Source organism: Odocoileus virginianus, chromosome 5 (genome assembly GCF_023699985.2).
Source record: "Odocoileus virginianus isolate 20LAN1187 ecotype Illinois chromosome 5, Ovbor_1.2, whole genome shotgun sequence".
In the NCBI taxonomy this organism is placed as follows: Eukaryota; Metazoa; Chordata; class Mammalia; order Artiodactyla; family Cervidae; genus Odocoileus; species Odocoileus virginianus.
The window spans coordinates 14,389,046-14,403,086 of NC_069678.1; the positions used below are offsets into that span (position 1 = coordinate 14,389,046).

At 41.0% G+C, this 14,041-nt stretch overlaps 1 protein-coding gene across 8 annotated transcripts in view; it reads right to left on the reverse strand.

Moving 5' to 3' along the window:
- The window catches only part of FCRL5 (Fc receptor like 5), a 63,120-nt gene that overhangs the window by 3,621 nt on the left and 45,458 nt on the right, over positions 1–14,041 (reverse strand). For 6 of the 8 annotated variants that reach the window (XM_070467557.1, XM_070467560.1, XM_070467559.1 and 3 more), the window contains 5 exons: positions 6,767–7,045; positions 6,207–6,323; positions 5,513–5,540; positions 4,084–4,166; positions 3,813–3,881 (listed from right to left, as the gene is read on the reverse strand). In XM_070467557.1, the coding sequence (XP_070323658.1) occupies positions 3,813–3,881; positions 4,084–4,166; positions 5,513–5,540; positions 6,207–6,323; positions 6,767–7,045 (576 nt within the window). The remainder of the gene's footprint in view (positions 1–3,812; positions 3,882–4,083; positions 4,167–5,512; positions 5,541–6,206; positions 6,324–6,766; positions 7,046–14,041) is intronic. The other 2 variants (XR_011487714.1, XM_070467558.1) reach the window with 2 other exon arrangements.

The window sequence follows — 14,041 nt, forward strand, 5'->3', positions numbered from 1 at the left end:
GACAAACCCAGATAAAAGGGTAAGTGTTGTGAGAGGGCATCAGAGAGGGCAGACACACTAAAACCATAATCACAGAAAACTAGCCAATCTGATCACATGGACCACAGCCTTGTCTAACTCAGTGAAACTAAGCCATGCCGTGTGGGGCCACCCAAGACAGACGGGTCATGGTGGAGAGGTGTGACAGAATGTGGTCCACTGGAAAAGGGAATGGCAAACCACTTCAGAATTCTTGCCTTGAGAACCCCATGAACAGTATGAAAAGGCAAAATGATAGGATACTGAAAGAGGAACTCCCCAAGTCTGTAGGTGCCCAATATGCTACTGGAGATCAGTGGAGAAATAACTCCAGAAAGAATGAAGGGTTGGAGACAAAGCAAAAACAATACCCAGTTGTGGATGTGACTGGTGATAGAAGTAAGGTCCGATGCTGTAAAGAGCAATATTGCATAGGAACCTGGAATGTTAGGTCTATGAATCAAGGCAAATTGGAAGTGGCCAAACAGGAGATGGCAAGAGTGAATGTCGACATTCTAGGAATCAGCGAACTAAGACAGACTGGAATGGGTGAATTTAACTCAGATGACCATTATATCTACTACTGTGGGCAGGAATCCCTTAGAAGAAATGGAGTAGTCATCATGGTCAACAAAGAGTCCAAAATGGAGTACTTGGATGCAATCTGAAAAATGGCAGAATGATCTCTGTTCATTTCCAAGGCAAACCACTCAATATCATGGTAATCTAAGCCTATGCCCCAACCAGTAATGCTGAAGAAGCTGAAGTTGAATGGTTCTATGAAGACCTACAAGAGCTTTTAGAACTAACACCCAAAAAGGATGTCCTTTTCATTTAGGGGACTGAGATCCAAAAGTTGAGTACAGTTCAGTCGCTCAGTCGTGTCTGACTCTTTGCGATCCCATGAATCACAGCATACCAGGCCTCCCTCTCCATCACAAACTCACAGAGTTTGCTCAAACACATGTCCATCGAGTCGGTGATGCCATCCAGCCATCTCATCCTCTGTCATCCCCTTCTCCTCCTGCCAAGTAGGAAGTTAGGAAACACCTGGAGTAACAGGCAAATTTGGCCTTGGAGTACGGAATGAAGCAGGGCAAAGGCTAATAGAGTTCTGCCAAGAGAACGCACAGGTCACAGCAAGCACCATCTTCCAACAACACAAGAGAAGACTCTACACATGGACATCACCAGATGGTCAACACCAAAATCAGATTGATTATATTCTTTGGAGCCAAAGATGGAGAAGTTTTATACATTCAGCAAAAACAAGACCAGGAGCTGACTGTGGCTCAGAACATGAACTCCTTATTGCCAAATTCAGAATTAATTGAATAAAGTAGAGAAAACCACTAGACCATTCAGGTATGACCTAAATCAAATCCCTTATGATCATACAGTTGAAGTGAGAAATAGATTTAAGGGACTAGATCTGACAGAGTGCCTGATGAACTATGGACAGAGGTTAGTGACATTGTACAGGAGACAGGAATTAAGACCATCCCCATGGAAAAGAAATGCAAAAAAGCAAAACGGCTATCTGAGGAGGGTGTACAAATAGCTTTGAAAAGAAGAGAAGCGAAAAGAAAAGGAGAAAATGAAAGATATTCCCATTTGAATGCAGAGTGCCAAAGAATAGCAAGGAGAGATAAGAAAGCCTTCCTCAGTGATAAATGCAAAGAAAGAGAGGAAAACAATAGAATGGGAAAGACTAGAGATCTCTTCAAGAAAATTAGAGATACCAAGGGAATATTTCATTCAAAGATGGGTTCGATAAAGGACAGAAATGGTATGGACCTAACAGATGCTGAAGATATTAAGAAGAGGTGGCAAGAATACACAGAAGAACTATACAAAAAAGATCTTCATGACTCAGATAATCACAATGGTGTGATCACTCACCTAGAGCCAGACATCCTGGAATATGAAGTCAAGTGGGCCTTAGAAAGCATCACTATGAACAAAGCTATTGGAAGTGATGGAATTCCAGTTGAGCTATTTCAAATCCTGAAAGATGATGCTGTGAAAGTGCTGCACTCAATATGCCAACAAATTTGGAAAAGTCAGCACTGGCCACAGGACTGGAAAAATGTCACTTTTCATTCCAATCCCAAAGAAAGGCAATCCCAAAGAATGCTCAAACTACTGCACAAGTGTACTCATCTCACATGCTAGTAAAGTAATGCTCAAAATTCTCCAAACCAGGCTTCAACAATACGAGAACCATGAATTTCCAGATGTTCAAGCTGGTTTTAGAAAAGGCAGAGGAACCAGACATCAAATTGCCTTATCCACTGGATCATCAAAAAAGCAAAAGAGTTCCAGAAAAACATCTATTTCTGCTTTATTGACTATGCCAAAGCCTTCAACTGTGTGGATCACAATAAACTGTGGAAAATTCTGAAAGAGATGAGATTACCAGACCACCTGACCTGCCTCTTGAGAAACCCATATGCAGGTCAGGAAGCAACAGTTAGAACTGGATATGGAGCAACAGACCGGTTCCAAATAAGAAAAGGAGTACATCAAGGCTGTATATTGTCACCTTGCTTATTTAACTTCCATGCAGAGTACATCATGAGAAATGCTGGGCTGGAAGAAGCACAAACTGGAATCAAGATTGCCGGGAGAAATATCAATAACCTCAGATAGGCAAATGACACCACCCTTATGGCAGAAAGTGAAGAGGAACTAAAGAGCCTCTTGATAAAAGCAAAAGAGGAGAGTGAAAAAGTTGGCTTAAAGCTGAACATTCAGAAAACTAAGATCATGGCATCCGGTCCCATCACTTCAGGGCAAATAGATGGGGAAACAGTGGAAACAGTGGCTGACTTTATTTTGGGGGGCTCCAAAATCACTGCAGACAGTAATTGCAGCCATGAAATTAAAAGATGCTTACTCCTTGGAAGAAAAGTTATGACCCACCTAGATAGCATATTAAAAAGCAGAGACATTATTTTGCCAACAAAGGTCTGTCTATTCAAGGCTATGGTTTTTTCAGTGGTCATGTACGGATGTGAGAGTTGGACTGTGAAGACAGCTGAGCACTGAAAATTGATGCTTTTGAACTATGGTGTTGGAGAAGACTCTTGGGAGTCCTTTGAATGGCAATGAGATCCAATCAGTCCATCCTAAAGGAGATCAGTCCTGGGTGTTCGTTGGAAGGACTGGTGCTAAAGGTGAAACTCCAATACTTTGGCCACCTCATGCGAAGAGCTGACTCATTGGAAAAGACCCTGATGCTGGGAGGGATTGGGGGCAGGAGGAGAAGGGGGCGACAGAGGATGAGATGGCTGGGAGGCATCACTGACTCGATGGACATGAGTTTGAGTAAACTCCGGGAGTTGGTGATGGACAGGGAGGCCTGGCGTGCTGCGATTCATGGGGGTGCAAAGAGTCGGACAAAACTGAGCGATTGAACTAAACTGAACTGATTGTTTAAGCCCTTGTGGTTGTTTGCCACAGCAGCAGTAAAAAAATAGATACAGGCATTGAAGACAGTCCTGTCTCATTTCACAGACAGGACATGGAAACTCTGAGGAATTAAGTGACTGTCTGGGGGCAGTGGCTTCATTACTCAGATGATACTGAGGCCATCCATAGATAATGGAGAAAGCAGTTCTGCACAATAAGATTGAGTTAATCCCAGTAATATAGCTGGGCATAACTCAAGAAGTCCAGTGACCCAGCACAAGGGGCATCTCTATGTCTGGTTAGCCCAGACCTACTGAAGGGGTGGAGAATGAGTCACACAGAGCAATCAATCGCCAAAATCAAGGGTCCTTGGGTCTTACCTGTGACTTTGTTCTCCTTTTTCACACTCCAGACTTCTGAGTACACCACCTCTCCTCTGTTAGGATTTACTTGGAGAGAAGTTGACACTTGAGAGGACTCTAAGATTCATGCCCCCTTGTCTTGCTACTTCTTTGTCCCCCATTCATAGCTATTCTCTAGAGGGAGCAGAGCCCTCTGAGCATCTGCACTGCCCCTTCCTCATTTCCTGTCCCACCCCTTCCCAAGCCAACCCTGGAGTCCCTGCCCAAATGGAGGGCTCTCAGTCCTCACCATTGCTGTATACTGGTTGCAGTTCTATCCAGCCTGGTACGTTGTGGTAGGTGGACTCTTGGGGATCTGGGGCTGAAGGATTCCTATGAGACAGAAACATTGATGTTTCCCAGAAATCCTGCAAAAGTAGTTCTAAGGATCATTCCCTATTAGCAAGTCTTTATCACAGGATAGTTGCCAAGCCTGAAAACATAGATGAGTGTATAACAAACAGTCTATTGTTAGGGACTATTAAATTACAAATCATAATATTAATCCAGACTTTATGGTATGTATCTGATATGTACCAAGCTCTGTGCTAGTACCTATAGCAATATTAAGTTGATTCTGTTTTTTCCTCTATTTTATAGATGGGAAAAATTGAGATTCTAACAGATGACTTGCTGAAGACTATGTAACTAAAAAAGGAAAGAACCAAGATTCAAACCTGGCTCCAAAGTCTATACATTCAGAAAGATTGGTATCTCAGAGAAATCCATAGTTAGAAAGGCTCAGAGTAGCTTGGGGTGGTTTGGATGTTGTTACCATAAGCTTGCCCAGGAATAGTTGTGGTGTGGCTCCTAAAGTCAACCTTGGGAATTCAAGGTGGCAGCCCCCTCACAGGCCCCACCTCCTGTTAGCAGAGAGGTGTCTCTGGATGGCAAAGTTGTGTGACTTCATCTTCTTGGCTGTCATCACAACAGATATTGGTTAGGCTGGGCTGGCCATGACCTAATCAGAGCTTTCCAGGCTTACTAACCTTAGAGCATGTTAGGAAATGGATGGATTCTGTGGTCATGGTGATCACTCATACAAACTAGGCAACAGTGGGCCAAGGATGTAAGTTTATAAGTAAAAAGCAATTACTTGCTGAAAGAAAACAAAAAAAAAAAATGGAGAAGGAAATGACAGTATTCTTGCCTGGAGAAGTCCATGGACAGAGGAGCCTGGAGGGTTACAGTCCATGTGGTTGCAAAGAGTCAGATGCAACTGAGCATGCAGGCATGAAAGAAAAATAAAGGTCTGTTTAGCTAAGTTGGTGGGTGAGAAAGTCCAGGGAATTGCCTTGAGATAACCCAAGGGAGGTGGCAACATGGAATTGGCATAACCCATCTCAGTGACATGAAGCAGTGACTGTGCTCTCAGCAGTGAAAGTAAAAGTGTTAGTCCCTCAGTTGTGTCCCACTCTTTAAGACCCCATGGACTATAGCATGCCAGGCTCCTCTGTCCTTGAAATTCTCCAGGCAAGAATACTGGAGTGGGTAGCTATTTCCTTCTCCAGGGGATCTTCCCAATCCAGAGATCAAATCCAGGTCTCCCACATTGAGAGCAGATTCTTTACCATCTGAGCCACGAGGGAATCCCTGTTCTTAGCAGTAACCAGATTCAATTTCATTTTTATACCCAGTGGGCATTTCATTAACCATATGGGAATACAGTCAGGCCTTACCTGGAGGAATCAAATGTAGGCTTCCTTCCTGAAAGAAAAGCAGAGAAGCATTGAGTCCAGGAAAAGGAAGACTTCACAAGTCTTCCTAGAGGCTCATCTAGAAACTTCCAGGAGTCACTGTCACTAATATGTGAACCCTGCTTTGTTATTTGCAGTGGAGGTGACAGATTGGGCAAAAACTACTGATCCTGGCTTCCAGAAATTTGTAGTTATAATGCAAAAGAGTAGCCCACAATCCATAATTGTTTAACCTGGAATTTGTGAAAAACAACAGTCAATAATTGGATGTGGTAAAAGAGACTTATTTACTATGAAAGTACCATACATTTATAAAATTAATAAGTTATTAAAATTCCATTTAATTTATGTTCTTGCTCCTACTTCTCAGTTTTTCTTTTTCTATTCCTGTCCCCTGGGAGTCTTTCAAAGGTAGAGAGGGAGATACACTGCAATTTGTCACGTTGGATAAACAACATCTTGTAAAAGTAACTTCCACCCAATAGGGCTGTTTTGGCAACTCGGCATTTGAAGAAGACAAATTCTGGAGGATCTAGAGGGGAAGGTAGGAGCTGTGGAATTGTGCAGAAAGAAGCTGTTGAGAGCTTGGGGGTGGTTCCAAAGGCAGCATGAGCCTAAAGGAACAGAGATAGGAAGGACAGGGACTCAAGCAAAGGTTAGCCAGGGAGTCACCCACCTGCTTTTCTCAGGAGCCAGCAGTAGAACAGCACTGCCACGGCAGCAATGGCCATCATGCTGAGCAGCCCCCCGGTGACACTGGTGGCAATAAGGCTGCTTTTGCTCCCTGTCAGCCCTGAGGGGGAGACCCCAGGCATGAGCCAGAGGGAGAGGCTTGTGGTCTTGAACTGCCTGACCCCTGAAGCTGATGCCTGGGAGAGAGGATGAACCAAGGGGAGCAGGACTCTTGAGATTAAGTAGGTATAGATGTGGCACAGGAAATGGCTCTTCTCTTTGTGGGGAAGATTATATCTGTGGCTGATGCGAGGGTTGAGGGTCAGGATGGATGATACTAACTGATGAGCATTAAATTCAGTGGTCCTCTTTGGCTCTCCTTTCCCATCCAGATTACATACTCTCAGAAACACTTCTGAAAATAACAACTTGGAATGCTTCCAGCTTTGTGTACCTGTTCTTGAGAGGCACCACCCTGGTCAAGTATTGAGAGGGCACACAGCACATCCTTGGAGAACATTTTTTTGTCCTCCCTGCCCTGTGGCCTGGGCATGGAAAACTTACCCATGACAGAAAGTGTCACTGCCTCACTGTGCTGGGGACCCAGGCCATTGTCGGCCTTACAAGAGTAGGTCCCAGAATGATCTGCAGTCAGCAACAGGTTTAAGGACACTCCTTGTCCAGAGTGAGATGTGCTGGTCTCCAGGGTGACATTATTGTGATAAAACCAGTACAGGATCGGGGGAGAGCCTCTCTGGGCCTCGCAGCAAAGTTCTAACACATCTCCCACCACAACCTGGGTCTTGGCGGTCCTGAGGGTGAGCACAGGGCGAGACACTGGAACTGGGGGGAAAACAAAATGTCAATAGAAGGCCCTATCTCCAACATATTTATAAATGAACAAAAAATAATGTAAACAAATAATAACAGTCAGTTCTCAACCTAGGAAAATGGGTTGAAAACATGTATGACAGACAAACCTAGTGACCTGAATCCAAAAACAGCTTTCAATGCACAAAAATATCCAACAGGAAAGTGTGAAAAGGCTATGAGCCACTAGAAACTTCAAATTGCCAATAAATATATAAAAATATTATCTTCCTCATTACTGGTTAACTGTTTACACACAAAATACCTATCAGATTGGAAAAGATTAATACAGCACAGATAATTATGATGGAATTGTGGATTAACAGGCACCTTAATAGACTCTTGGTGGGAACGCATATTTGAGACACTTTCCTGAATGGAGATTTGGCAATATTGATCAAATTGAAAATGCACTTAAATTTTGACCCAGCAAATCTACTTATAAGACTATTTTCGTTAGGGCTAATAACATAACTAACAAGGGAGAACAAGATGGCAGACATGGAGTACATCTTTCTCCACGGATACATCAGAAATACACCTTCACACACAGAAGTGCACGGAGAATACCAGCTGAGAGAGGACAGGAATACCTGACCAGCAGAAAAGAATATATAGAACCACAAAAAACTGGGCTGGGGGTGGGGGGTGGGAAACAGGATTGTTAGTAGGACTGGACCTGCCCTCCTAGATGGGAGAACTGAAATAGGGGTCCAATCCCCACACTGGGGCAATGTCTTAGTCAGGGGAGAAACATTTAAGGCTGAGAAGGAAACAGCTGATCTGTGGCAGCCTAAATGGAATGAGAATCAGACAGTCCTTACTGCAGCCAAATATACCCTGAACAGGGATACAGGTCCCCTGGAAGGCACAGTAGCTGGGAGTTGAAGTGTAGGGATTGTGAAGCAATCCCAGGGCAAGGGCTGCTGTTGACTGTGCAGAAATGGGTCGAGGGGATATGAGGGAGGAGACTGTGGTGGGAAATGCCTGTGGAGGAAAGCCAGGCAGCCATGGAAGCAAGGCGATACTGCTGAGTCACACTTAGGGGGTGGAGTCATCACCATACCCTTTCTCTTCCTACAGGCCAGCATAAACAATAAAGAGGCTGGCCCACCAAATGCCTGATGAACTGAACTAAAGAATAGGACCCCAACCAGGGCGCCCCTTTAAGTGCCTGATGCACTGATCTACAGAGTAGGAACCCAGTCAAGGGGGGGCCCTCTATGTGTCAGACACACCAAACAACAGAGAAGGGCCCCAGGCAAGGGAGCCCTCTGAGTGCCTGAACAGGCAGAGCTATGGAGAAAGACTAGTCAAAGAGGCCTTCTGGTAGCCAGCTACAATAAGCCTGAAAACAGATTCTGATAGGGCCATAACTCCTGTGGTGGAGGCAGTCCATGTCCTCTACACACTTGGTGCTGCCAGGGTCCCCACAAGTCAAGCAGCTGAGCCACCTTCACACTCAACCCTCACTGGGGCAGAGCTGCCATAGGCAAAAAAAAAAAAAAAAAAAATCTTGCATCTATGCACGCAGGGTTGCTTCAGTCGTGTCCAACTCTTATCTGTCAGGGGGTTCTCCAGGCAAGAATACTGAAACGTATTGGCCAATACTGGTTGCCATACCCTTCTAGAGCATTATATTTCCTGATGCCCTAGCTGCCAACTCCCCTGAGTACCTGGTGCTGCCAGAACCCCTGCAACCCAAGCAGCTGCACCACCTCCACACCTAGCCCACACTGGGGCAGATCCAAGTCCTCCAGGACAGCCTCAGGAACAAACCCCAGTGGACGACCCACATCAGAAGTGGAAATAAAGCCATAATTGAAACCCAGGGGCAGTGTGGCTAAGGAAGAAGACCCAAAACCTCCCCACCAGCTGTACAAGCTGCAGATTACATCCACATGATCAACTAGGCAGACTCTTTGTCTATGGAATATATAAAAGGACATTGAGAGCTCCCATTAAAGAAAATTCACTAGTTCTGATAGGTGTGGACATTGGAGGCAAGAACACACAAGAGTAGGACCAGATTACAATCCAAGCTGCCCCCAGAGCAGGTCCAGAGTTCAGCACAGTGTTGGAGGGCATCCTAGGGAGGTGAGAAGAAAAAGATCTACAAAACCAACCCCAAACAATTAAGAAAATGGCAATAGTAACATATATATCAATAATTACTTTAAATGTAAATGGATTAAGTGCTCCAACCAAAAGACACAGACTGGCTGAATGGATGCAAAAATAAGACCCATATATATGCTGTCTACAAGAAATCCACTTCAGACCCAAAGACACTTACAGACTGAAAGTGAGAAGATGGAGAAATATATTCCATGCAAATGGGAAGCAAAAGAAAGCTGGAGTAGCAATCCTCATATTAGACAACACAGACGTTAAGACAAAGCAGATTAAAGAGATAAGGAAGGGCACTTCTTAATGATCAAGGGATCAATCCAAGACGAAGACATAACAATTGTAAATAGATGTGCACCCAATATAGGAGCACCTCAATACATAAGACAATATATATAAAAGGAGAAACTGACAGTAACACAATAATACTAGGAGACTTAAACACGCCACTCATATCAATGGACAGATCATCAAAACAGAAAATTAATAAGGAAACACAAGTCTTAAATGATACATTAGATGAGATTGGTCTCATTGATATCTTCAGCACATTCTGTCCAAATGCAGAAGAGTACACCTTCTTCTCAAGGGCACATGGAACATTCTCCAGAATAGACCATATCTTGGGTCACAAATCAAACTTCAGTAAATTTAAGAAAATAGAAATTGTATCAAGTATCTTCTCTGACCACAATGCTATGAGACTAGATCTCACTTACAAGAAAAAAAAAAAAAAACTGTAAAAAACACAAACACATGGAGATTAAACATAAATTTCTAAACAACCAACAAATCATTGAAGAAATCAAAAGGAAAATAAAAAATTTTCTAGAAATAAATAACAATGAAAACATGAAAACTCAAAACCTATGGGATGCAGCAAAAGCTGTTCTAAGAGGGAAGTTTATAGCAATACAATCCTACCTCAAGAAACAAGAAAAACATTGAATAGACAACCTAACTTAACACCTAAAACAGCTGGAAAATGAAGAACAAAGAAACCCTAAAATTAGTAGAAAGAAAGAAATCATAAATATCTGAGCAGAAATAAATGAAAAAGAAATGAAAGAGAACAGTAATAAAGATTAACAAAACTAAAAGGTGGTTCTTTGAGAAGATAAACAAAATTGACAAATCTTTAGCCAGACTCATCAAGAAAGAAGAGAGAAGAATCAAATCAACAAAATTAGAAATGAAAAAGTAGAGGTTACAACAGAGAATGAAGAGGATTATAATACATTATAATATAATTATATAATTAATATAATATAATAATTATACAATTTAATATTATTAAATACACAAGAGACAATTACAAACAACCATATGGCAAAACAATGGATAACTTAGAAGAAATGAACAGATTCTTAGAAAAGTTCAATCTTCCAAGACTGAACCAGGAAAAAATAGAAATTATGTACAACCCAATTACAAGCACTGAAATTGAAGCTGTGATCAAAAATCTCCCAAAAGCCCAGGACCAGATGGCTTCACAGGAGAATTCTATCAAACATTCAGAGAAGAGCTAATGCCTATCCTTCTAAAATTCTTTCAAGATCTTGCAGAGGAAGGAACACTTCCAAGATCATTCTATGAGGCCACCATCACCCTGATATCAAAATCAGACAAAGACAACGCAAAAAAAGAAAACTACAGGCCAATATCACTGATGAACATAGATTCCAAACTCCTCAACAAAATTTTAGCAAACAGAATTCAGGAACACATCAAAAAGCTCATACACCATGATCAAGTTGGGTTTATTCCAGGGATGCAAGGATTCTTCAATATATGGAAATCAATCAATGTGATACACCATACAAACAAATTGAAAAAAACATATGATAATCTCAGTAGATGCAGAAAAAGTCTTTGACAAAATTCAGCACCCATTTATGATTAAAATACTTCAAAAAATGGGCATTGCAAAAACCTACCTCAGTAAGAGCCATATATGATAAGCCTACGGCAAACATTACTCTCAATAGTGAAAAACTGAAAGCATTTGCCATATATCAGGAATAAGACAAGAGTGTTCACTTTCACCACTATTATTCAACATAGTTCTGGAAGTCCTAGCTATAGCAATCAGAGAAGAAAAAGAAATAAAAGGAATCTAGATTGGAAAAGAAGTAAAGCTCTCACTGTTTGCAGATGACATGATACCATACATAGAAAATCCTAAAGATAGTATCAGAAAATTACTAGAGCTAATCAGTAAATTTAGCAAAGTTTCAAGATACAAAATCAATACATAGAAATCACTTATGTTTCTATACACTAACAATGAAAAATCAGAAAGAGAAATTAAGGAATCAATGCCATTCAGCACTGCAACAAAAAGAATTAAATATCTAAGAATAAACTTACCTAAGGAGACAAAAGAACTGTATACAGAAAATTATAAGACATTAATGAAAGAAATAAAATATGGATAAGTAGATGGAGAGATATTCCATGTACCTGGGTAGGAAGAATCAATATTGTGAAAATGACTATTCTACCAAACGCAATCTACAGATTCAATGAGATACCTATTAAATTACTAATGGCATTTTTCACAGAACTAGAACAAAAAATTTCACACTTCATATGGAAACACAAAAGACCCCGAATAGTCAAAGCAGTCTTGAGAAAAAAGAATGGAAAAGGTGGAATCAAGCTTCCTGACTTCAGATTATACTACAAAGCTACAGGCATCAAGATAATATGATACTGGCACACAAAAAATATATAGGCCAATGGAACAAGATAGAAAGCCTAGAAATAAACCCATGCACCTCTGGGTACCTTTTTGACAAAGGAGGCAAGAATATACAGTGGGGCAATGACAGCCTCTTCAATAAATAGTGCAGGGAAAACTGGACAGCTACATGTAAAAGAATGAAATGAGAACACTTCTTAATACCATACACAAAGATAAACTCAAAATGGATTACAGACATAATGTAAGACCAGAAACTACAAAACTCTTAGAGAAAAACATAGGCAGAGCACTCAGTGACATAAATCAAAGCAAGATCCTCTATGACCCAACTCCTACAGTAATGGAAATAAAAATACAAGTAAACAAGTGGGACCTGATTAAACTTAAAAGCTTTTGCACAGCAAAGGAAACTATAAGCAAGGTGAAAAGATGACCTTCAGAATAGGAGAAAATATTGGCAAATGAAACAACTGACAAAAGATTAATTTCCAAAATATAAAAGCAGCTCATACAACTCAATACCAGAAAAACAACCAACCCAATTAAAAAGTGGGAAAAAGACCTAAGCAGACATTTCTCCAAAGACATATAGATGGCTAACAAACACATGAAAAGATGTTCAGCATCACCCACTATTAGAGAGATGCAAATCAAAACTATAATGAGATATCATCTCACAGCGGTCAGAATGACCGTCCTTCAAAAGTCTACAGACAATAAATGCTGGAGAGGCTGTGGAGAAAAGGGAATGCTCTTGCACTGTTGGTGGGAATGTAAATTGATACAGACACTATGGAAGGCAGTATAGAGATTCCTTAAAAATCTAGGAATAAAACCACCATGTGACCCAGCAATTCCACTCCTAGGCATACATTCTGAGGAAATCAAAATTGAAAAAGACATATGTATCCCATTGTTCACTGCAGCACTATTTACAATAGCTAGAACATGGAAGCAACCTAGATGTCCATCTACAGATGAATGGATAAAGAAGTTGTGATACATATACACAATGGAATATTACTCAGTCATAAAAAGGAAAGCATTTGAGTCATTTCTAATGAGGTGGATGAACCTAAAATCTATTAGACAGAGTGAATTAAGTCAGACAGAAAAAGATAAATATCATATTCTAATGCATATATCCATAATCTATAAAAATGGTACTGAAGAATTTATTTACAGGACAGCAGTAGAGAAATAGACATAGAGAATAGACTTATGGACATAGGGAGAGGGGAGGAGAGGGTGAAATGAGTGGTAAGAGTAACATGGAAACTTACATTACCATACATAAAATAAATAGCCAACAGAAATTTGATCTATGGTTCAGGAAACTCAAACAGGGGCTCTGCATCAACCTAGAGGGGTGGGGTAGGGAGGGAGCTGGGAGGGATGTTCAAAAGGGAGGGTATATATGAATACCTATGGCTGATTCATATTGAGGTTTGACAGAAAACAACAAAATTCTATAAAGCAATTATCCTTCAATCAAAAAATAAATTAAAAAACATGACTAACACATCATTGTAAAATAATTATACTTCAATTTAGAAAAGAAGAGATTCCCTGGTGATGACAGTGGTTGAGAATCTGTCTGCTAACACAGAGGATGCGGGTTTGACCCCTGGTTGGGAAAAGTTCCACATGCCATGGGGTGAGTGAGCCCATGCACCACAACTACTGAAGCCTGTGTGCCCTAGAGCCTTTGCTCTGCAACAGGACAGGCCACCACAATGAGAGCCCCCACACTGCAACTAGAGAGTAGCCAGTGCTTGCTGCAACTAGAGCCCACGCACAGCAACAAAGACCCAGCACAGCCAAATACACATAAATAAACAAGTAATTTTATAAAAGGATTTGCAAATATATTTGTACAAATATTTCTGTTGTAGATTTTTTGCAGTTGCTAAAAACTAGAGAAAATATAATCAACTCACTTGTAAAACATGAAAGATACCCCAAAAAAAATTTTTAAGTAAAAAATGCAAGGTGTGTAACTATATATGTAGTATGATTCTACTTGTAAAATTTCTATGCCTTTATAATATATTTTAATATTTCTAGAAAAATACACCTGCAAGTACTGACAGCGGTTATGTCTTGGAAGCATGTAGGTATGAAAGTGTGTG